Source organism: Nymphalis io, chromosome 12, assembly GCF_905147045.1.
Source record: "Nymphalis io chromosome 12, ilAglIoxx1.1, whole genome shotgun sequence".
NCBI classification, from domain to species: Eukaryota; Metazoa; Arthropoda; class Insecta; order Lepidoptera; family Nymphalidae; genus Nymphalis; species Nymphalis io.
This window is the reverse complement of record NC_065899.1, coordinates 5,442,460-5,469,257: the sequence shown is the minus strand read 5'-3', so window position 1 is coordinate 5,469,257 and position 26,798 is coordinate 5,442,460. Positions and strand designations below refer to the sequence as shown.

At 31.4% G+C, this 26,798-nt stretch overlaps 1 protein-coding gene across 3 annotated transcripts in view; it reads left to right on the top strand.

Annotated features, from left to right (window-relative positions):
• Positions 1-25,532, top strand: part of LOC126772357 (leucine zipper putative tumor suppressor 2 homolog) — a 96,104-nt gene extending 70,572 nt beyond the window's left edge. For 2 of the 3 annotated variants that reach the window (XM_050492694.1, XM_050492695.1), the window contains exons 3-7: positions 3,132-3,258; positions 4,658-4,775; positions 21,366-21,473; positions 23,608-23,827; positions 24,431-25,532. In XM_050492694.1, coding sequence (XP_050348651.1) covers positions 3,132-3,258; positions 4,658-4,775; positions 21,366-21,473; positions 23,608-23,827; positions 24,431-25,132 — 1,275 coding nt within the window. In that variant the 3' untranslated portion in view covers positions 25,133-25,532. The remainder of the gene's footprint in view (positions 1-3,131; positions 3,259-4,657; positions 4,776-21,365; positions 21,474-23,607; positions 23,828-24,430) is intronic. The other variant, XM_050492696.1, reaches the window with a different exon arrangement.
• Positions 25,533-26,798: the final 1,266 nt, after the last annotated feature.

Genomic DNA, 26,798 nt, shown 5'->3' with positions numbered 1-26,798 from the left:
CTTTTCCATTTCTGTTTTATTGTTGTAATTATTTTAACCGGTTTAAATTGGGACATTTTATTGTCATAATCTAGGTATTACTTAAAGGCCAATGTCCTGGCTGACTGATTATCAACGCACAGCCTAACCTAAAAGACTTAGTGAATTGAAATTATGATGAGACCTTCGTTTTGTAATATAGAGAGATTACACTGTATTATAATTCTGGTTCTGCACTACCTCCATCTTTAACTTTATTCGATTCAATCGTTTTTTTTTTTGTTATTGATTTTGCGTCTAGTGTATTTTGTAATTAGTAATGGGTAGTTTCAACTCAGTGAATGGTTGGGCATATGTTAATTCTAAATAAAATATTATAAAAAAATATATTATTCTAATGAAATATTTCTATTTTGACTAAAGTATTCGTTTCTTCACTGATGATAAAAGTAAAACCTCATATTTTTGGTTAAGCATAGTCTCATTTCAATCTCATAAAATCGATGAAATCGAACCTTTTGCAAATTAACAACCTATTTGATAATATTATTAACTTGATACAAGCTCTTTTTATCCGCTTGTTAGTTAAAAAATGACGTACTTATAATAACTTTTTACAAGTGTGTCCATAAAAAATGAAGAAAAATCTAAGAAAAAATTATAACTATATCTGTACTATATATAACCTCTACAATCTTCGTACATAGGTTAGGTGTGTACGTGACACACACTACATCATATTTTGTCTGCAAAATTATATTATCGTAAGCTCCTTCATGTGACGTCTTTAATTCATAATTTAGGCAACTATATTTATCGAGTACCTACTTAATTTTGTATTTTATATTATATCTTTTTTGCATTCTGAGGACCTCAAATAATATTCAACATTTTCACTAATTGTGCTTGGCACACATAAAGAGCTCAACGAAATTTCCTATAGTATTGGTACATTTCTTTTATAATTAAATTCGTCAAAATAAATTATGTGCTTTTGGTATAAAAAATATAAACCAGCAGTATAGCGTAGTACAAAAGTGATTTTAAACACCGGATCTTATTCAATTACGCAACTGAATGATTGACTGGTTGATATAGCAAATTCTTTAAATGCTGACTTCAAGATCCGCTTTCGTAACTGTTACGTTTAACTGCTGGTTAAGTGTCAAATACTTATCTTGATTATAAGGTAGATCACCGTCTATAATTATATAAATAAACTGCTAGAATTTTAAACACTTGGTTTAAAATTTAAGTAATATTGATTTTAAATAAAACTAATTTGTTGTCCGCAAATTCGCCTGCGTTTTAGGGGGAAGGGGGTACGAAAAGCTTAGCCTATTTCCTTCCCTGGGCTTGCTTCATACCAAATTACATCAAAATCGGTTTGATGGCTTAACTTGAAAACGTACTTAGTATTAATTCAGTCTTATCGCAAATAGATGGACCGACAGCTTTCCACCAAGCTAGCGATCGCTTATGATAAAGGAAATATCTTTGAAAACATTGACGTCATAATCATGGTCAGTCATGGGAAAGAAACTACAGAAAAAAATAAATCCACTTGTTTATATAAGTTGTTTTTAAATATACCATATAAAATCATCGATAAGAACAGATTGTAGACATTTATTTACCTTTTAATCATGATAATAAAATTCAATTAGTAAACACTTTGACAAATTCTAAGTGACATGAGCACTATAAGATTACGAAGGACTTACGAGGCTATTGAGGTATCCAAATGTTGAAATAATCATTAAAATACTTGTAGGATTTACGGGCGCTATTAATATTATAATGACCGTCCAATTTAAATTTATTTTGGATGATTACAAACTAATACGAAAGATCCTCAATTTGCATCTTGTTAATGGAATTAAACTGTCACACTAATATAAAACAGAAATAAAATGTCAATCCTCATTACACAAGCGTTCCTTTGTTGAATATTGATCCTGTATTTTTATTTGAAATAGGTTCACTGGCAAGTGGACCATCTGATGGTAAGTGGTGACTACCGCCCATAGATATTGGCACTGTCATACATATTAACGTGCATGTTACATCGCCAAAGCGCCACTAACCTTGGGAACTAAGATGGTTTGTTCCTTTTTGCCTGTACTTATGCTAGGTGTTGTTGCTTGACAGTAGAATTTGTGATGTGATGGGAGTGGCACCTACCTAGACAAACATGTACAAAGCCCAAGTAAATATGAATTAAGTCCGTATAACATGTTCGTCAATTTTCGTGTACATTTAAGTATATATATATTTATATTTTTTTCCGTTATTTTATTATTTATCATAAGAACGAACGGCTTGAATCACTATTAATACTTCATCAAATTTGTCACTATTATACAATTTGGATATGTTTGTGAATTTTGTTGTCAAAAATCAAAGCTTATTTTAGTAAATACGCAGGTTGTAAATGTATACGACCTTTGGATTGTGTCATTTTATTGCGTCTAACGTACAAAATGCCGAAACCGTGCCGCTTTACAGATAACGTTGCGAGATAGCCATTAGCTTACATTTCTGCAACGAATATCATTACATTCGTCTGACAAAAATGATATCCATTTGCCCAATACACGCTCGATATATTATTATTTATTAGACAACTAAATTAAAAAGACGAAATTTATAATTAAATTCTTTGCTTAGTGATCATAATATAAATGACTTGTTTATTATAATGAGCAAAAGTAATATCAGTCTTCCATTTTTAAAATTGCAATTCTTAATTAACTCCTTTTTTTACAAAAAAAAAAAAATATAATTTTCCATATCAATGATAGTTTTAATTAGTGTTGACCTTTATTTATTTTTATATTATTTGTTTATAGTGCAACAAGTAAATGTCAAAATGTCATCATTGTTATGCATAAAATATTAAGATTATTTGTTATCGATAGATCAATTTTTATTCTTATTCGTATCCGTTAGAATATTTTGCAATAAATAACGCAACACTATCAATACCAAAATATTTTAATTAATATTTTTAAGGAAATATGTTTAATTAATCGCTAATAAATAAGAGCAAAGATAGATAAAAGATCTATTATAAGTAAAAAAATATTCTATACATACTTAAATTTTCTTTTTTTAAATATTTTTTTTCATGTTATTATTATTTGTTTCAGGGCAAATCGGTTATACGTCCGATAGCGTTCAAGCCGCTAGGCGGGCGCCTCTCTGCAGGCGGGGAGCGGTACGGTTCCACGCCGGTGCTAGCGAGTCGACCGCCATCGCTCATGACACTATACGGAAGTAAGTTTATAATATTATTAATAAAAATATAGATATTTATGTATAATTCCAGGAAATTTATGTGCCCAACACACCAGCGCTTACTTTTAATTATTGATGACGTATTGGGTATCTTATGATATACTCGTAGGTAAAATTTTGCACACGCATACAATTTAAATCGTGAACCACTTTAAATATCATCTAATTTAAATAATAAACAAAAGGCAAGATCAACGATATGTCTGATGAACAATTCTGACATATTAATGAGTTCTCTTTTTTATTTTATGAACTAAGTGATAAATTTAATATTATTTATAATTGCCGGGAATTATTAATAATAACAAGCTATATCGGGCCAAGTAATTAATTATTATGTAAACTTAATTATTATTATTGTGTCTGTCAGTGTCTGGTCATTATGAATATTTCTCCGTCGTCGGTCGTCGGTCAATCTGATAATATAGATATGTCGGAGGGAAATGAGGCTACCGAGGATTTCGTAAATCCCTAGAAAAACCAAGTTATCATAAAATTTCACTAAATCTATTAAAAAGACAAGTATTGATTGTTTTTAGAATTAAACAATAGCAACCGTTGGCGTTGTTGTAAGAATATTGTTGCTATTTTGTTTGTGTTTTAAATTTTAATTACCTACATACCGGACACAAAAATAGTATGTAAAGTATTATAATGCCTAGCCAGTTAAATTATTTCAATAGCTATTATCACAGTGCCCTCTCATATTGGTTATTATTCAAAGTGTCCGGACCTTATGTATAATTTCCAATGTATCATTTAATCCATTTACACTAATAATAATTAAAAAAAGAAAAAAACGTGGATTTCGGTAACTCTTTATCGAGTCGCTTGTATCTGTTTTTCATAGGCAGGCGGACGAGCAAATGCGACACACGAAATGGTAACTGGTCCCAACCACCCATAGACATTGGCGATGTATGAAATAATAACCATTCCTTACATAGCCAATGCACCACTAACCTTGGTAACTGAGATGTTATGTCCCTTGTGCCCGTACTTACATTGGCCACTCACCCTTTAAACTGGAACGTTATAATACTAAGTATTGCAGAATATCTGGTGACTACCCAAACGGGACAAGAAAGTAAAGTAATCACGTTGATACGATGCCGTAGACGCCTATCTTTTTCAAATGTAGCGTACCACTATAAACTACATTTATATTTTTAAAGGAAATAAATTTATTTTTATACCAGCTTTCATAATAAACGGAAAACGTTTTAAAATTTGTTTTAATCTTTACCATGGCGAAAATTATGTGGAAGTTATTAACAAAATTGACTCGTTAATATAAATGCTATACAAAGAAATAGGAAACTTATTCAAAAAAGTTATTTACTTATGGGTTATGAAACAGCTCAACGATACTTAACAGGTTCGTCGGATGTCCGTGAGGCGCGTTGGTGTGGGTCGCCACAACCAGCATCGCTCTCCGCTCTGCCACCCGCCACGCTTTCCGCTCCGCTTCATCAACGACATCATTCCGCTATTGTGTAAGTAAAAGTACTATTCATAAATTTAAAAACATTGTAGTAAAGTTTATAGTACGCCTATATATTATTATATGATATTTCTATATGATATTTCTATATGATATTTCTATATGATAATTCTATACATAACTTACAACATGTTTTAGTAGAACAAAGGTCTCTAAGCTTCGTGCAACATTAACTTTAACAATCAATGTTAACTGTCCGGGTTTTATTACCCGCATCTATCAATTAAGAACATGTTATAACGAACACAATGTCATTTAATAGACTCGTCTAAAGATTAGTCATGCTGGTTTACATATTGGTCAAATGCCAAATAAATTGTAACAATATTAATCGACCTTACGAGGATAGAATAGTTGAAAACACATAGTTTATATATGCCACCTGAAGAATGGATATTAATTTTAAAATAATTATTTTAATTATCTTTACATCAATATGGGCATCGAACGTAGTTGTTATTTTAAATATATGTTATAAATGAAACGTATAGAAATGATGCCATTCGAATGGTACCGTATAATAGATGTGTGCAAAAAGTGCTCGAATTTCGTCCATCAAAAAGCGCTAATTTAGACCACACGCAAATCCAAAAAAGAATGTTTTTTGTACTTTTGGGTTATCTCGTTTTTATTTCGTTAACTTACCTATCTTAAGTATTTTTACATTAGCTATATATACATATAAATAGTTATATTAACGCAGGTAACGTTGAAACCAGCTAAAAACAGGCTCCAGTCTGATTACAGCACTATTTATTATATGAACAAGATTTACCTAGCCTGCTTGTAATTTATCATTAATTATAAACTAATCGTCTAACCAGCTGATCCTCACCGCTGCTCGTTGGATATACTCAGCTTCAGTCTTAATACTTAGACTTAAAGCTTGGCACAAACAATGAGACTTGACCTGAGAATATTTTGTATGTTAATTATAAAAATATTAGATTGTGTTGTCGTATACAATCGTCTTTCATATTTTTTTCCTTTAAAAACTAATTAGGTTTTTACAATAATCAGTGATTGTATTATTAATAAAATTGACATCATAAAAAAACTAATATAACTTTCCATATAAAAATTTATTAGAAATATTTGATCTTTATGATAAATATGAATAGTCAAATGTCCCAAGGCGTTATCTATAAAAAAACAAAAACAAAATTAACATCGCTTAATTTCCATTGCCAGTTTATCTAAATAATAAAAAATATATAAAATGAAAATGAATATATTTTATTTTCTTTTATTTTCAAAACGGTTTGGCTTAGAGACTATTAAAAATAATGAGTCAGATATTTGTAAATGATTTTTTAGTCACTTCCTAACATTAATATGTTACTCTTAAATCGGATATCCTATAATTAATACTTAACTATATTGCCGCCGCCCGCGTGTGACCGGAGGGGGGGAGGTGTACCCTACGTCCTTCTCTGTACCCCTAGAAACGTGTATGCAAAGTAGTTGAGTAGTTAAGACCGTAAAGTGTAAGAAACAAACAAATGAACATACAAACTCACATTCGCATATAATATTATATACTTAATATTGCACTTTACAATATTATTATAGGCATGCTTAATGCAATTGTTAGCGTAGTGACTATTAGTTTTGCCAAGAGGCAGATAATTTCACTAATAAGATCACGTAAGAAAGAAAATTACTACAATAAGACCAGAATTTTAGTTTTATTTGTTTTCCGGTGTTTATTTATATGGGATATATCAAAAGAGTCGTCTCTGACCATAGGTATAAATTCTAAAAAAAAATAAGGTAATATTTTTGGTGACAATTATGTGTAGTCACTGAAAATACAGACAAGATCACATTTTAACTCGGAAATTGCTACAATATCTTTCATACCGTAATCTTAAGCATACATCGACTTAAGGACATAATGGATGTTACTCACGACAGACTTTATTAACTATGAAATTGTCTATTAATACTCCTTTAACGACTCATGACGGTGAATGTGTTTGTTCATCTAGACTTTTAGTAGGTGGTCTCATTCATTTGTTTAATAATGTATAAACATATTTGAATTGGTTAAAATTTAAGCATTTTATTATTTATTTATTTTTAATATTTAATACTACCTAAAATGTGTTTTTATGTTGTTGAAACTAGTTAAATTTTCGATTTTTTCTAAAATTTGTGCGCATCATATACAATACATTTTAAATAACATAAATACAATACTCTTCCATATATAATGTTAACATTTTATCCTTTATTACTAAAAATAAAAATGTATAAAAAAATAAATTTTCATACTAAAACATGGTAAGAAAAAAAGGTAAAAAATAAATAAATAAAAATGTATTTATATTTTACATCCAAACAAATTCGCTCGCTCCTCATGTGTACATACAATATCACAAAAAATACAAAAATGAAATTCCTCACAAAACTCAAGACGATCCCACGATTTAAATGAGCTTAGTGACATTTCAAATCATTGGTATGGAATGATAAAAAGATTGTACAAGCTCTTAACGGAAAGAATAATGGAATTGCCATGTGAGGTAACTATACCATAAAGTCTACTTCACTAAGTGTGAAGCCTATTTTAAAACCAAAACGGAGATATAATAGGAACATTTTCAAAAGTAGTAGAAATAATAATAATCATGGAATAATAGCGTCAATGATGGACTTAATAAGATCATCTAACATATTATGAGATATACATATCTTGTAACCGGAAATCATAAATAAATTAAGTTCATTGTTCTATAAAATGCTTAACAAGCCATTTTGTTTAATAAGCTACTTAGAATATTATTAATATTAAATATATAAAGTTTTTATATTTTATTGTAGATGTCATTTTAAATACGTTTTAATCTAAGGTAAGTAACAAGTGATTCCCAGTCTGAATCGATGGCAGTACGGCACACATTGCTTACCGGGAATCAAACGTGTGCGTCGGAATGTCGTCTGCGAGCCACTACGTTAAGATAGTGAATTTATTATCCTTTCATCGACATATCCGCTATACATTTGATTTCATTGTCATGAGTGACATCATTCGAATTCCCACTAGCATTCGTAATGGACTGATTTAAATTATTTATTAATAGACCGTATGTCGTTATAATGATACGGGATTGATCACCGTTGACTCCTTAGTTAATAGTAAGCAAGCATTGTCATAGAAAACTTAATAAATCGTTTTTTTATGGTTTCTGTGTTATTTTATAAATTCAATTTTTGAAAATTGAGATGACTTATTTAGAGATTTGTTTTCGAAATAAAAAATCAAGAACTCGATTTTTTATTTACGCTCTTTCGGTACAACTTAAAGCCTTTACATGAAATGTGTTCTTAACCAGCAATATTTCATGCATATTACACAATTTGTAACATGAAATCAAAACCTTTAATGACATGAAAATTTACACGCTAATGTTTTATATTAATTTAATCTACTAAAACTTCGATACATATAATAGCTTACATGAAAGTCATAAACATAAAAACAAAATATACATATATGACGTGTAAACAAATTTGTTTGTTTTTATTTCCATTCGGTTAAAATGTAAGATTTTTCAAGCTAAGATTTCAAATAAAGTTTTAAACGAACTATTCATAAAACATTGAAAGGCAGAGTAATATTTACTGACCGTTCAATTTCCATAATTGGTTTGACGAGCAATAAGCGGCTTGGCGCATTAATCCTGCTCCAAGTTCAGATCTTAACCGCGTTATATTTATCCAATTTAAGATGAAAACGGTAGGAGAGGCAACGATTACGCGATTATGTCGGGCGCACCGTGACAGGCCTTAAGAATTTATTGTAAGCACTAGCGTGGAGATCTTAGCTTTCATAAAAAAATATAAAACCATGCTCTTTATTTATACAAACTTGTATCCGTGACTTAATAATACATATATAATTAAATTATGAAATTTCCCTCTAATCGAATTATTATTTACGCCGTTTAAAAAGTTAGTTTAATTTTTTATCACTCCATAATTACTATTTAATTGTATATTTCTCATAACGATTTTAAAATATAGTTTTCGAATATAATAGAATGTTAAAATTAAACAAAAAATGTAAATCTCAATATGATTTTCCCTAAAGCCTACTTTATGCAATAGTGTAATGTTCATGTGATTAGTACATCGATATAATATACATAAATAAACATTTAGCCTCGTAAATCGAGGCTATTATGACTTAAATAGTTAAAAAGGGTTGTATGTATTTCCTTGTCATAATCCATCTCCAAACCAAATCTAGTTTGAACTCTTTTGTCTGCTCGGACATAATACTGGGACAATTTTATTAAAATTTTAACATGTAGAATCGTACTATATACATGATTGACAAATATTAGTAAATATTAGTATTATTCTTCCCACTTTTTTATGCATCTTAAAAAAGAATCAATTCAAACTTTATTATATTATATGCTGCTAATCATAACTCACTTGTACATAAATAAATATATAGATTATAGAACGTAATATTAACTAAAACTTATTTCATTTCTCGCACGCTAAATAAATTATCACTTGCGACAAAGAAACCATGGAGTAGCTTTATACTTTTAAAAACTCAATTAATAACGCCAATAGTTAATTATAAGTAAATAAAACGGTATTACCTCAGACTAATAAAGAAGATGATGTAAGTTTTTAATACGATAAAAAAGATCGATGCTGTAATACCGATGAACATCAAACGATCGCGGTTTTGCGGTAACGTACTTCGGTTATGTTTATATATTAAAAAAATTACGTAACTTTTTAAAATTCAAGTCGAAGTAAAACGGTTACCTATGAGAGGAAATGAATGACAACATATAATATCTTACTTTTTACTTTTATCAAAAATTAGATGTATGTTTTGTATGTTAAAATATATAATATTCATTATAGCATGTTTGTGTTACAAATTACAACGGTAAGGTGGGATTCCAATGAAATTTGACGAAACTTAAAATTATGTACAATACCATTGAATATGAACATAAATTATCATATAAAAAAGTATATTGCAATTAAAAAAATTAATAATTACTACATTTCGCCTGGCGGAGCGTGTTACCACAACTTGTAAGCATATCATATAATTTTAACGTTTCTTATATAATTAAGAAAATTTTGCTTTCCAATATGCTCCACTATAATTAACGACAGATGACTTGCTTATTTCTACTAAACATATAACTGTTATTCTTTTTCTCTCCCACTCTTAAAACTATTTAATTAAGAACATACAATACATTTATAGATAGGCCTTTTCCTTTTTTTAAATCTAATTCAACTCATTTAAACCAAGTAAAGAATACATTTAAAAAATAATATTTTATCGAGTACATTACAATAATTAATTAATATTAACAAAGACACGAAAAAAAACCGTTTTAAACTTTACGCAAGAAAATTGAATCTCTTCGTAATCTTAAAAAGATTAATATTTTTTGTTATGTAGTATAAAACAAAACAATTAAAATAAAATTCATTAGTAGGCCATAACTTTCGATCTTGCAAACGCTAATTTAAAAGATAGTAATATCTAAAACTTATAACTAATACACTTTTATTTTCTTTTAAGAATAAACTGTTACTTTGTATAATGAATAAATATTTATAAGCAATTGTTGATGTACGGTAAACATAAAATTATTTAAAAAAAATGATCGCCACCACAGATGATTCTCCTAATGTCAATGACTCATGGTCCCAGTCCATTAGCCGTTTAATTAAAGTTATTAGCAGAACTAGCGTGTGCAGCCGCCTTAACCATTCGTGAATGAATATTGTTTGTAGCCGTAATATGACGCTTCATTTTACTTTCCTTTCAATAATTTTATAAATAAACACAGACAAAAATTAGAATTAGTTTGAATAAAAATAATAGCTAATTAGGGCCAAGATAATATGGAATGTTATTGTAACCTGTGTGATACAAAAGTACCCCAAGGAAACCATATAAGTATATAAATTTTGTCAGAAACACTCGTAAATGTCTTACTGCTGAGCCCCTTGCTTCTCTCTTGTTAGGAACAAAGTTAGCTTAGATTTGTTTTAGTGTTAATTAAATGATTTTACTAGTTAAACTTTCTTCTATTGCATTTATTCTTACCCCTACATATTTTAAATTAATATTATCCAATACACAAAGCACATGATACATACTCGTTAACAATAAAAAATGCGAATAATTGACTTACCGCTATGTTGTTATATGTGTTATATCTTAAAATAACAAATTACTGACTCATAATTTATAATAATCTAAAGGACCAAAGCCGAGAATGGAAGCCGAGATGGCCCTGTGGTAAGAACGCGTGAATCTTAACCGATGATCGTGGGTTCAAACCCGGGCAAGCACCACTGAATTTTCATGTGCTTAATTTGTGATTATAATTCATCTCGTGTTTTACGGTGAAGGAAAACATCGTGAGCAAACCTGCATGTGTCTAATTTCACTGAAATTCTGCCACATGTGAATTCTACCAACCCGCATTGGAGCAGCGTGGTGGAATAAGCTCCAAACCTTCTCCTCAAAAAGAGGAGAGGAGGCCTTTAGCCCAGCAGTGGGACATTCACAGGCTGTTACGGCAAAGGACCATATTTATAAATAAACAACAACGCAGCATTTATTCACTGTATTTATTATCTGATTAAGCTATGTATGGCACGTAGCTTAACTAAACATTATAAATACAAAAATACTTTAAATTAATTAATTAATCCATGAAAACTGTAACTTATAGTACTAATTCCCTTAATGCTTTATCAATTAATGTTAGTAAAAATAATTGATAATTATCAACATAGATGCGCCGAGTACAGTTTTAGCGTCCCGATACGGCACGCGTTCGCATTCACACATAGCACACTGCGTGGTCACGTCGTTTGTTCTTTAAAGGACTACAGTCTATCGGAGTATATAATTGTTCTTTATTATTATTAAAAACATAACAATTGAGTGAAAATGATTATCTATTTTGAAATATTTTTTAAGTGTTAGTGACGTGTATCTATGACTATAAAAGGATTTTGTTGATGAAGAAATATGTATAGGTGAGTAACGTTGTCTCTCGTATGCTTCGCGTATGTATTCACTCTGGATTTTATTTTATTTATTTTTTTTTAATTCGCGCTTGTCACATTGGCATAATATACAATATATATAAACGTAGAACGATTCAGAGAAGAAATATATACAGTCTATCAATCGCTCTTTGCAAAACTAAGAACTAATAAATCGTAAATGCAATTTAATTTTCAATAAGAGAATAAGAAATTTCTTTAAATGCTTTATAATATTTTATTTTGTATTTTATATGTAAAGTTAACTAATGTAGTTAATTGCCCAAGTAGTTAACTGAATGTAGTATTTTTTATAATAATTTTGTAATCATAAAAACGTAAACACATGATCATTTATTCTCATTGTTTTTAAACGCTTTATCCTTGAATATATACCAACTATATAAGTCAAAGCGAGCCTCGCTACATTTCAAAGTAATGGCACAATTTAAATAGGCATAGCTACGTGCTAGACACGAAAAATAATTATAATGACTTTCACGTGACGATCCAACGGATGCTCTTTTTCGCTGCAATTTGAACCTTATCGTCAACGCCCTAAAGTAGCATAAAAGTTAATAATTTATTCTGTATATCGCTGCTTCATAAAAAAGTGTCATTAAATGTAAATATGTACATACATGTAGAAGTCACGACGATGAACCACGTTAACTTTTGTTTCTCTGACTGTCATACTAACTGTGCGAATATTATGAACATGATTATTAAAGTTTTCGCTTAAGTCAAAATGTTATCCCACTAAATTGGGATAAATGTATATAATACTTAACTTTGTACTAATAATATAAATGCGAAAGTAACTCTGTCTGTATGTTACGCTTTCACGGCTAAACCACTGAACCGAATTTGGTATAATGCTACCTTTGGTATATTTTTTCCTTCCTTCCTCTCTTAAGGTTTAAGCTATTAAACCTTAAGAGAGGAAGGAAGGAAAAAATGCTACTTCTAGTTAAAAGCTCTCTTATATGTTAAGAAAAAAGAATTAGGAGAATTTTACATCATGCTTACCTAGAATTGTTGGTTACAATACATGAACTAATCCAGCGACAGTTGTTTCATCTGTTTTCTACATACATACATAAAACGAAAATAATAAATAGATACAAATTACATTAAAGTAAGGCACAGCGATAATATATATACTCATAAATATTTGAGAAAAAAACAATAATAAAATTAAACGACTTTCTTGCAAATACGTTTATGTCTAATTAAGGTTAAAACAGAAGAAAGAGTTATTCATATCATCAACTAAACTTTGTATTCAGACTAGGTGTTAACGTTGGTAAATATTTTTATTCATTCCCTTGGCCTTGTGTTAACATTCCAACGGATATCGTCTTTGGATTTACATCAAAGTATTTAAAACTTATCGTCCAGTGCTCATATGGAACTACCTTTTTTTTAACGCTAGAAAAACGCTATACGCGTTTCCCCCACGGGAACAGTGGGGGGTTTGTGGGGCTCGCCGGTGTTCAAAGCGCCGAGTGCGTACATCGGAATACCCACTAAAAAACCAGCGGTACCCTTTCCGTCTTAACGTGGAACGCCACGGGATCGCTTTCGCATGCTACCGTGACGCTCATATGGAACTACCTAGCTTTGGTAGAAAATTAATAACATATAAACTAATCCTCACACTCAACCCGCTTAACGTAATATCTGATAATATTCGTAATAGTCTTAACGACCAACAGGCTTACTCATAAACGTTGTAAAGCGTGTGATTAGTTAAACAATGGTGTCTCTTCTTCTTTCGAATGACAAAGCAATAATGACAGGTCAATCAGTATTTAATTAAGGAACGTTTATAAAGCTGTAAATGATTGGCTTTAACACTAAGGTCAAAGTATAGTGTTTTCAAGTACGCTAGTAAAAGCACTTCGTCATCTTGCAAGATATAAAGCGAAACTAAATAGTCTTGTGCCGTCAGCACATCGCCTTTTTAGTTGTACTTCATATTTGACATGATGACGAAATCATAAAAATTTCTTATTAGATTATTATAATGTATTGATCAGTCAGTACAGGGTACTCAAACAATTGTGACGTGTCTTAAATAAAAATATATTATCTCTTCGGTCTTTGAGTATTGGCTAGGCTCATACCTCGATCCGTCTCTAAATAATATACGCCCCAGTATCTCAAGATAGCCTACACGCTAAAGTCTTATAAATTAAGATGCACGTATTAAAGAAAATATATACATAAACAATTAAATTTATAACAACATGAAACAATAAAATCAATGAATACTAATTTCACGCTCATAATTAAAATAAATATATAATATGTAAACAAAACAAGTCAAACAAGTGTTAAATACATACATAATATGGATTGATAAACTGACAACCATTAAATGAATTTTGTTCAAGATGACAATTCCAATTATATTTAATCTTATCGATACAAGGTGATGCTTTGTTATGCTTCGGTATAAAATAAACAGTAGACGACAAGCCTTATCGTATTGTAAAATCAGAACTAAAAGTCAGACTCATCGTATAAGTATTTCCTTTGATATTTTATCAAATGCACACAATGTGTTTCCTGTTGTGCAAGCTTTAAATTGAATAAAAAATATTTTTGAATATAATTGCACAATTTCGAAACGTTTCTAATTATATGATAAAATAGAATAGATTACACAAAAACATTTAAATTATACCTTCACTTTTATTAAAGTTATTATATTATACGTTCAGGTTTCGTCAATTTGTAAATGATTTTTATTTTCTAAATATTATTTTTTACATAATGCTTATATATGCTTAATATGCCCGTATTCGTTCGGGTAAAAGACATTCATTAATCAATGATATATTATAAACACGCCCAGGGATGTTTTCACGTGTTTATTCAAATATCTCGTAATATTCCTTAAAGCATTCGAATTTTAGAGTGTATTATTATTTTATCTTATTATATTTATAATATTACTATGATAACGACTGCCTCGTTAAGAAGGCTGCAGACGCCGAGGTCCTGCGTTCAAATCCTAGTTCGGGTCATAAAAAAGGTCTTACTGTCGAAAATCTCAGTAGCTGCCCGAAGTCTGGAAGTTAAAACTGTATACACTCCCGTGCCTCGGAAAGCACGTAAAGCTGTTGGATCCTGCGCCTGAACTCTATCCAGTCGTGTCGGATTGCCGTCCCATCCACCTAGATTGAATCCACCGAGATTGGCCACCGTGGCCGAAATTAGTTCGGAGGACATAAGAAATATATCATAATCTTAAAAGTCTCTGTGACTATGCAACTTATGGCCCACTTCGGTTATCATATATATTATATCAACAGCCAATCATTGTCCACTGCTGAACGGAGGCCTCTCCCAAGGTTTACTTCGGTTGCGGGTCTTAAATTTACATAATATGTACAAATTTAACAGAATTATTCTTAAAGTTTTTGTTAATGGAAAAAAGGACTATTAGGAAATGTAAGCTTAATATATAAATATGTTGAACATTAGGCTCGCTTAGAATTATGGTTGCATGTGGCAGCCACGTGTCATTCCTGTCTAAAAATATTTTTTTTTCTCATAAATAGGGTTCTAGTGTTACCATCTTAAATAATAATGAGAAATCGGTTTGTGCGATTCATTATTTACACAAATAAAATATCACCATCTGTTGGATTATTAACGAAACCTTTATTTAATGTGTATGAAATGAACGTTTAATGATACATTCATTTTGTGTATGTATGTTAATTTTACTTAATAAAATTGATATAGAATAAGCAAGTTGAGTTCTAGTAAGGTGCTTGAAAAAGATGTAGACTACAGTTACCACACCCTTGACAATATAATCCATAACTTAAATATACAAAAACTAAAAAAAAAAATATCAAGGCAATATTGAATGTATATAATTAAGACATATACAAATGAGACATGCGTTTTTATATAGATATTTTAAGACATATTTGTACGTGATTTAAGATAAAAAATGAATTAATACTAACTGTTGAGTGTTATTAGTTGACCAGGAACAAAGCAATTTAAAACAAATGTAATTTAAATGTAAACGCCTCGAAGTATACAAACCAATGTCAATGTTAAGAGAGGGCAAAATAAAGCAAAAATGGTAAATCCAATTCAAATCAAATATAAAATATTGTATGTTTGTGATGTTGAGGTTCTTACGCTTGGTTGGTCTAATTGCTAGATTATAAGACTGTAGAGGTCAGAGGTTCGGAGTTAAGAAGTTGGCCGTGTTAAGCTCCCACGTCTCAGAAATGACATAAATCCGTTGGTCTTGCGTCTGACATTTTTCCGGCCGTGTCGGATTGGCGACACGACCGGTTGTTTATATATAGAGAAATAGGGAATAAAACGTTCACCTGTGTTTGTCCAAATACTCATGATCTTGTGCAGTTTTTGTCAGACATTAATCGATCGATATTATCATTTGTTCTCAAGAAAAGTGAGACCAAGAAGCACTCACGAATATACAACCTTGTCGACCCTATTAGTAAAGTTAATAAAAATTAAAATCGTAATGTAACACAGAACGATGTATTGTGTATTACTTAATAATTTAGGAAAACAGAAGTTTATGTTACCGGAGGCTGCTTAGAATATAATGGTGATCAGATAGTCAGGAACTACGCTCTGCGGCGTCTAATTTGCATTGTACAACAGATAATTAAAAATAATTTGTTGGCATTATATCGCAATGTATTTGCCTCTTTACTTATAAGAACCTTCTTCGCATTGCGAAATATTACTGCTACGGAAATAATAAAGTAAACATTTTAACAATATAAATAATTAGGTAGAATTGTTTCATTTAATTGCAGTAATTACTTCCGTTCCCGGTCTACTATTGTTATCAACATCCACTACTCTCATTCATTATTAACTCTATTACAAAATTATAAATATCAATCTTATAAAATGGTTTACTTACGCTCATGAGCGTCTAGATTTTATTCGGACACGAATTAGATGAAATTAGGTTTACAGTAATCAATACTATTATTATAAAGAGGTAAAGTTTGTGAGGTTGAAGGGGTAATCTCTGGATCTACTAAACCGATTTTAAAAATTCTTGTACCAATAGAAAGCCACATTATTTGTGAGTGTCATAGGCATATGTTAACCGGAAAAACGAAAAGACTTTTTCGTGGTAGTCGAGTTTGCAAAGTAAATCGGAGAAAAACGGACGAAAGAAAACGTTTCTTACGAACGCTGCCTTAACGAAGAGAGATATATGATTGAGTTCTAGAGAAAAGTTGTAAAGCTTGATAATGCCTACAAAAAAGTCAGCGACACCATATGTCTAACTTTTCTATATAAGTCACAAAAAGTAGTTTTTTATATTAAAAAAAATAATATTTAAATCGTTAGGTCATGTTTATTGGTCATATTATCACAATGATAGATTCTTAATAAAATAAGTTAATTTATCGTCTCAAGTGCTTAAAACAAAAGACTTTTCCCTTTTACCGCATATAATTTGGACGAATGCTTAAAGAGATAATACGTCATAGGTATGGAACCGCGAACGTGTCATAATCTCATCAATATTGAACGATATTTCTATTAGACGGTTTTTTTCTACAACTCGTCAATCTATTTAGAAATAAATTGCTTTATCACCAATGAAATTTTATTTAGATAAAAATTCGTTTTTTACAGTATGTTTTTTGGTTGCATAGTTTAGAGATAATTTAAAATATCAAATACGCAAGCCAATTTTATTAATGTTCGGCTAACGCGACTTTTGGCAGTCAGGAAATAAATCATACCACTTAGTACTAACCGAACCACAATCAATGTTTGCCGCCCAACGAAGTGGGCACGGGTCAGCTAGTTTTAAATATAGATGAATAATTATTCTTCATTCATTATATGTAACGAACATTTAATGTATTCTTCAAAACGTTTTAAAGTAATTTAGTTAGTTTTATTTATGTATTAGATATTTACTTTACACCCATGGCGGTACGAGTGGGGTATGGAAGAATACATGTCGATTTATTAGAAGCTTCAAGCGTATATCAAGCTTAAATTTGAGTTACTTAAGATCATTCATTATTAAGAACAATTTTATTTGGCATATGAAGGTTTCTTTTTGTTGTTTTTCTTTACCGCCGAAAACGAGATGTTATTATTATTATAAATACTAATTATTAATTTTAAGCGAATGATAACTAAGTAATGCTTTCACGGATTTGAACCCGCAACCTTCACTTTAGTTCTACGTGTTGTATCCCATAGACCACATTGGCTCAATTTTCTTTTAATACAATATTAATTTAGTTTCATGTTTCTATGTTTAATGTTGAGAGATTAATACAGTAATACACACTAATTAACACAAAGATTTGCTTAAATTAATTATTCTTTTGAATGTTTATTTTAATATAAGATTTTATTAAACTAAAAGGTGATAAAAATGGCATTTCTTCGGCAGTTTCAACCTGGTCTCACTTTGCCACGCTCGGCCGCTGGAGCACGACAGGCTGTCGACCGAGACGCTCATACCTTCATACCTAACTTAACATAAGGCTCAATTGAGATCAACTAGTAATAAAACATGTATATATTACCGTTAAAAACCGCCAAACCTAGTTTTTATCAGAAAATATGATTCTATTTATTAGGTAGTTTTTTTTTAACATATAAAGAAACATTAACAGAGCTCTGTCTTTACTTTAACTTCTCTATACACATAAAACTTATTTTTATTTAACCTTATATGTCTAGAAGACGCATGTAGCAGAATTTCAGTGAAATTAGACACATACATCCTCATGATGTTTTCTATCATAGACGACCAAAATATTAATTATAAAAACAAATTAAGCACATGAAATAATTCAGTGGCGCTTATCTGGCTAAATAAACCCGCGACCATCGGTTAAGATTCACGCGTTCTAAACACTTTATCACCTTAACTTTTATATGTACTCAGGCTAAACAAATAACAATAGGTTTTTATGAACTATGCTATAATAATAGCACAGATATTATCTGAAACAAAATACTAACAGATCCTATGTATAATATTGACGAGCCGGTTGGCGTGGTTGGTAGAACACTTGCCTTTCACGCCGAAGGTTGTGGGTTCGATTCCCACCCAGGACAGACATTTGTGTGCATGAACATGTCTGTTTGTCCTGAGTCTGGGTGTAATTATCTATATAAGTATGTATTTACTAAAAGATAAGTAGTATATGTAGTATACCAGTTGTCTGGTTTCCATAGCACAAGCTTTGTACAAGCTTAATTTGGGATCAGATGGCCGTGTGTGAAAAATGTCCCGGGATATTATATTATTATATTATGTATTAAAAACGATTACATCGCCTTTGCGCACAGAAACCCTTAACCAAAGTAATTTGTCTTTCATATTTCGATCACCCTGAAGTTGCCCCCCTACACTAATGTACGTTTACTACAATATTTATATCTGGAGTGCATTTTATTCTCATAAAACCTTTTACCGCATTAACATTTCCATATAACATTCACACAAACTCGATTTTTCTAATAAATATTTATAAATAACTTTCAGTAAATATACATTAAAGCGCTTAAATTATAAATCAACAATCACATACACTTAAAAGAAGATATAACTGTGTTTCCTTATACGCATTTTACGTTGAAACCATTTAGATTTACAAAAATTGTATTATCTTAAGCTTAATACAGTTTTTTTTGTAACATAATTAGGTTAAATGAAAGCAATAATATTTTAAACAATCTTCAATAATTAACCTATATAAACTTTTTAAAAAGATAAGTAAACATAAGTTACTTAAATCTCACACTATAACGAGGTTTAAAATATAAAAAATACCGTTACATACAAAACACAATTATACTAAATCACTAAAACTTCGCGTGAAATGCGATTCAGGACGACAAGTTTACGGGTTTTTTGTAAAAAAATACTAATAAACATACACGTTCAAAAGAAAGCAAATGTAAACAAAATAATAAAATATCTTAACAATTTACCGTACAAGGTAATTCGCACAATTATACCCGTCCTTTACACTAACCGCCAACGTAATCGTACAAACACGATACTGTACATTCAGTCTATTTACAGAATCAAATGATTTTGATTCTAATGCTAAATTATTTTTAACTTAGAATATAATAGAGCAATACTCGATAGTACATGCGCCAACACTGGCACGCGAGTTACACGGTATCGCCTTAATCGAGAATGGAAATTATAATTTATAATTCATCTAGATTTGATATGATGAACTAGGTTCAAATAGTGAAGAAATATGTATAGCCCTTATGTTAAAATGTTTAAAGGCCGAATGTAGCTGTCTCGCGATCACTTGGTGGTACTTGGTGGTAGGTCTTTGTGCGAGTATTGTTGTTACGATTTGATTGTTAAACGAGTCAGTGTAAGTACAGTCTCAAGGGAAATAACATTTTAGTTCCCAAGGTTGGTGGCGCGTTGACGATGTACAAAATGGTTTATATTTCGTACATCGCTAATGTCAATGGGCGGTGTTGACCACCTACCAACAGGTAGCAAATAAAAACTTTAGTAACTTAGTAACTTTAATAACGTATCCGTTACAAATTTCCAGCAGTATTTATTCCTAGGCCTACAAAGCCAGCCTCGAGATCCAGCCAGTCAAAAATAATCGGAATATACTCTAATTGCTTTGAAATGAGATTCCTCAAATGTGAGGAATCCGATTCCCATCCCTAGGAGCCTTCGATCTCTAAGTGCAGGCCTGCAAATATCGATTTTATTCTCATTCAAAGGCTTCTACTAATTGCAAATAATATTTAACCTATTAGAATAGTTATTGATTTCTTATCGAATCATATTATCGAATTGCATTTATAACAGCAGTTTCAATTAACGATAGTTTATAGACATAATCTTTTAAGTGATAAGGAAATTGCTTTAAAGTTAAGCCTTTGTTAAAAAAAGTCTCATCCAATTAACTAAATTGCAAAAACACATTATGATTTAGATCTATAAATAAACCCTATTATATCTAATATTGATTTAGTTTAATAATGTGATAGTTGTGTAATAATTTTTGATACAATCGTATTTTTAATGAGATTAACTGGTAATTCTTTTGGATAATATCACACCGCAATTCAATATTAACAAAATTCATTTGTAATGAAAACCTTAAAGACGCGTTTGGGACAAAATATTACGTAAATGCAACACAAATTAATACAATGATATTACAATGTTAATACAATATTTTAGTGATTTTCTAAAGAACTTCAAATCGATAAAACGACAATAGCAAAGAAAAAAATTAACACTTACTTTTTTCTAAAATAAAAACTTACATTTATCTAATAAACGCGAGTAATTGATATAATTTTATTATTAATATTAAATAAATTAATCGCCTGATCTACGATCTCATATGCTTCCTACGCGTCTTTACGTTGACGTTTTGCATGAATTAAATGAAAAACGAACGTAACATATTGTGTCCTCGTCACTAATGACTTATCCATATATCGAACTTACTATTTTCAGGACTAAATCGAGTTCAGGACTGGGTTCGGAGTGCAAGGAGCCCGTGCCTGCGCCCTCGCCCGCTGACTCTGGTGTTTCTGAATTGGAGCGGGATCACCATGACTACAGGTATACTAAATTATATATTTATAGCCCTTTGATTAATATAATAGTAAAAAAAAAATTGTGAAAAAAACAATCATGTATATATTACAATATGGCCCTAGATCCTGAACTGGACTACTGGGGGCCAATTCTACTAATCTATAACGATTACGATACTTTGCCGATCCAATTCCAATCCAACTTTGACTAAACTGTATTTATTGGGATCGGAACCGAACCGATATATTGTTAACATTATACCGTTCTGTCAAAACTCAACTTAATTGTTAACTTTTATGCCAATAGTCGATAATTAAATTAGAGAATAGGAAAACGGATAAACGGCAACGATCACGCTTCGATTCGATTGCGATAAAGAGACAATTTGTTAGTAGAATTGGTGTAATAATACCTTTCCTTAAATTACTACAACAGGTTTGGCAAGTTTAGGAAAAACAATATCATACGTAGGTGCATATATGCATGTGTGTGTATGTGTATGTAAAATATTAATATATTAAGCAGCGTTAATCTTCACGAATTCACTTTGTATCTCCCTTAAAAACCGACCTACGACGCTATTTTGATACATGAATCCTTTAAATGACAAGTTTTTTTTTATTTCAAACAGTAAACTGCAGCGCCTTACATACTTAAAGACACCAACTTATTATGAAGCAAACAATCATTTAACACATAAAAAAACGCTTATAATATAAATATTATAGCAGGTTTATTGAAATATTTTTCATCCTTCTTTTAGAGAATATTTAAATATTTTATAAATAAAATAAATAATTAATACATATACATTAGCTAACAAGTTTTACTTTATTTACTACGGCAATAAAAATCATATTTTCCTTGTAATGTCCATTGATCGATTACAAAACCGCTTGATGCATGTCTGTATTTAAGTAGGAAGTAGGAAGTTAAGATACAGCAATAAAGTAGTTCTTTCTAGTTATTTATGCCAGGAATCCGCAGTGTGTAATTTGGTGTTTATTAATAATTGATTATGAATTATACCTATACATATAATAAAAATGCAATAAGTACGTTATTAAATGAGATAAATTCGTATCAATATTATTTATATTAAGCACATATATATTTTTCTATTTTTAATATATATTTTGAAAAGTAATATATTGAATAGTATATTGAGTGTGTTAGTAGGTATTCGATAAGTATTTGCAATAATCCAAAGATATGATTATTTTTTGTCGAGTATGGATTAGGGAAGACGAACGGAGAAAGTCGTGCGGAACAATTCCAACGTTCTAAAAAACGTAATCGCAATAGATCGTCTTACGGGAAAACAACGGGCGTTCTGTGTAAACATTTTTTACGAAAATTACGACTAGTACGTGACAGTTCGCCAACTATTACTCTCGCACAATCGATTACACGATCAAATTCAGTAACCAAAAGTCAATTAAATTATTTCTTTGAGGAATCCGGTTTGACCATCAATAAAAAACCAACGGGGTATCCACGGGGCGGTGAAAAAGATCGTCGTGCGAGTCGAAAGGAAATTTGATAATGTCAATTCCTTTTACGGGTCTAATACCGATTGAAAATATATTTGAAATTAGTAAATAAATAAATTGCATAAAATGTAATTGGAGCAAGATTTAAAACCAAATTACGCTTTATTTTTAGTTTGGGGAACTGAACGTTAAAATATTTTCTAATAAATAAAATAGTTATATATGAAGAATATAATTATAATAAAGTAACTGCATTATACGAGGTTAGACTGCGTACCTTTTTTTGTTACGCTGGTATCTTTTCTATTAAAAAATATTTCGAAGACAGATTTTAAAGTATGAAACTCATGTGTATTAAATAAAGTTTTATAAATAATTGAATTTAATATAAAGTTTTATAGTTAATTGATTATAATTTATCTCGTGCTTTACGGTGAATTAAAACATCGTAAGGAAACCTGCATGTGTCTAATTTCACTGAAATTCTGCCACATGTGTATTCCACCAACCCACACTGGAGCAGCGTGGTGGAATAAGCTCCAAACCTTCTCCTCAAAAAGGGAGAGGAGGCCTTCAGCCCAGCAGTGGGACATTCACAGGCTTTTACGGTTACGGCTATAAATAAAAAGCTACGTAGTAAATATGAACTAATGTCACCATTTCAGTACAACGGACCGTCTCCGAGGCCACGACGCGCGGATGCGCGCGCCGCGCCTCATGCTACAGAACTACGGCGCGCGGTCGCGGGACGAGCGCGACGCCGAGCTGGCGCGCGTGCGCCGCGACCGCGCGCTGCTCCGCCAGCGCCTCGAGGACACCGAGTGGAGTCTCTGCCAGCGCGCGGGCGAGATCGCGCTGCTCAAGACGCAGCTGAAAGACGCTCAGGTACATCGACACGACTATTGTCGAAGTTTCATTATTATTATTTTTTTAATTATTACATGATGGAAGACCAATATCAGCTGATAAGTTGTCACCACATATGGACTATCACATGTCAATTTTTTACCATTACACTGTCAACGCAGCGACAACCATATATCTAGGTTAATACGCCATATTAATACTCTTGTGCCTGTGATAAAACTTTCTCACTTATTTTGCAAACCGAAAAACTGATAATGAGTGGTACCAAAACGAAATCGCTCCGTCTACCAAAAATTTCTCTACAAGTACTAAGGGATGCGAGTATAGTACAACGGTAACTCTAAACATTAACTAAGGTCTATATTACGAAGAAAGTGATGTAAATAAATGCACTAGGCACGCACATCAGCAATGTGGTGATATAAAAGTTAAGGAATGGGAAACAATTATTTGTTCATTATCACTCATTATACTTGTCGAATAGATTGGATTAATACGTTTTTAAAAATTAAAAAACATTAAATTTATTCCATATTATTAACTTTTAATCGCAAAACTAATAACAGAAAATTTAATAGCAATAATTTTATGTTTTGTAAATTTAACATTTATCCATTTCAGAATGAACAAACTGCGAAAGGTCATGAATACCTTACACTGAAAGCCGATAGTCGCCAACTCAGAGAAGCTCTAGACAAGAAAGACAAAGAGACATTGAGACTGCGAGCCGAATCAGAAGAGAAAGACAAATCCCTTAAAAGACTGCAAGCTGAAGTCGACAGACTGACGAACGATTTGATGGAAAAAGTAACAGAAATGTCAAAAACTAAAGAGAGCAATAAAAGTGAAATAGAAAAATTAAAAACAGAAGTAAAAGAATTGAGACAGGAACTCTCCGACGTATCTCTCAGTGGATACGAAGGGATCGAATGTGGGAGGACCATGAGGGGAATTTATGACGTCTGCAAAACAAATGAGTATCACTGGACTTCGAGCGACAGCGCTCTGGAGGACGCTGAAGTGCAAAGACTAAACGGTGAACTGCCGGACACGTGCGGGGACTCGTGTCAAGCCAGCGCGGTCGTCGAAAGGCTCAAGTGCGAGATAGAAAATAAGGAAGCACAATTCAACAACGAAAGAAGAAAATGGTCAGAGGAGAAGGACAAAGTACTGAGATACCAGAAGCAGTTACAGATGAACTACGTGCAGATGTTCAAGAGATCTCGCACTCTCGAAGCCGAAATCGACGGCCTGAGGCTAGAGCTAGAACTCTGCAATAAGAATATGAAGAATCTGAATCAACATAAAACCATTGAGTTGTAAATGTACCAAATTACATAGTTTAATATTTATTTATGTATTACTAATGCTTGTGTAAATAATTTGCGTTCTCTTGCCGCGTGGTCTCGATGGTTGTCAGATATAGAATTGTCTTGCTATTATTTGAAGGTGGATCTGATTGATTTGATATAAGCTCTTTCTTGCTCTTTTGAGTGAAAAAAAACGAATCCTGTAGGAAAGTATAGCGATACATTATAATCTCTGATTGAATACTACTGACTTTTGATTGATGAACTTTTTATTTAATTTTTTAAATACTCAGCTGGCAATTTATTTAATATCACATTTATAAATTAAATTATTGTACATTTACTAGCATAATAAAATACGTAAATTTAGGTAAAGTATAAATGATATTTTTATAAAATATTAAAGCTATTGTAGATAATATTAATAATAATGTTTTAATTACACAATTTTGTTTTATTTAAAATAAAAACAAGGTGTTTTAATTATTTTTTATTCGCACTATTAAAACCGAACAGATTGTGCAGGTGAGCTTATACTAAATATCTTACGTTTAGATCAAACAAACTGAAAAAAATTGAACACATGAAAACCGAGGTTACTTCGAAAGATTTTTCAGAATCCATTTCTATAGAATTAATACAATAAATAGGTTGATCACGAAATTTAAAAAATAGACAAAAAATAATATGAAAAGAATCGTAATCTTTTTTTGACATATTTTGGACGCAGTTTGCCCGTAGATGATCAAATATAAAACATGCTTTATATTATATATTCACCGCCAAATATATTCTCTCCAAAGTAAACTGGCCGCCAAAAAAATCGACCCACCCGTATTTTTTTACTTACAAAGTTGTTATCTTAACTATACGACGACCTAGGTGGATTGTTTTACTTATGGGACATACATTTAACATTTTATTACCCACTTGATATTGATTTGGAGGAGTTGTAAGTGTTATTGAGGATATTTGGAATATTTTTAAAGTATTGATAAGAAAACGTTACTTTGTGCACAAAGTGCATGGTTAGTTTATTTCCAGTTCTTAACGCGGAGTCATCTCGGTTCGATGTTTATTATTGATTAAGTGTATGAAACTTTGTTGAAACAATAATTTTAATAAGTTTAAACATAAAAAATGGATACTACTGAAGCAGAAGCTGCTCAAGTCGTAGCTCTTATTCATGAGGGGTTAAGTCAGCGAAATGTGGCTAGAACACTAAAATTAAGTCGTTCAGCGGTGCGAAGAGTATACAAACGCTACTTGGAGACTGGGGAGTATCGCCGGAGACCAGGATCTGGCAAGGGGCGTGTCACGAACCCGACCGATGACCGTATTATTGGTTTGACGTCTTTAAGAAACCGACATCTTTCGGCTGTTGACGTTCAAGGTAGACTCCGAGAAAGTCGTGGAGTGTCTGTGAGTGAAAATAATGTAAGAAGAAGACTTCAAAAGAAGAGAGCAAAACTTAACCCCTCACTAGCCAGCAACAGGACCAAAACTCACAGCATCCCATCGACAAGCAAGACTACAATTTGCTAGGCAGCACGTCGATTGGACACTGGACCAATGGGAGACAGTATTGTTCAGTGATGAAAGCCGAATGTCTCTAGTAGGCTCTGATGGACGACGTAACGTCATGCGAAGGCCAGGAGAACGCTACTCTCAGTGTTGCA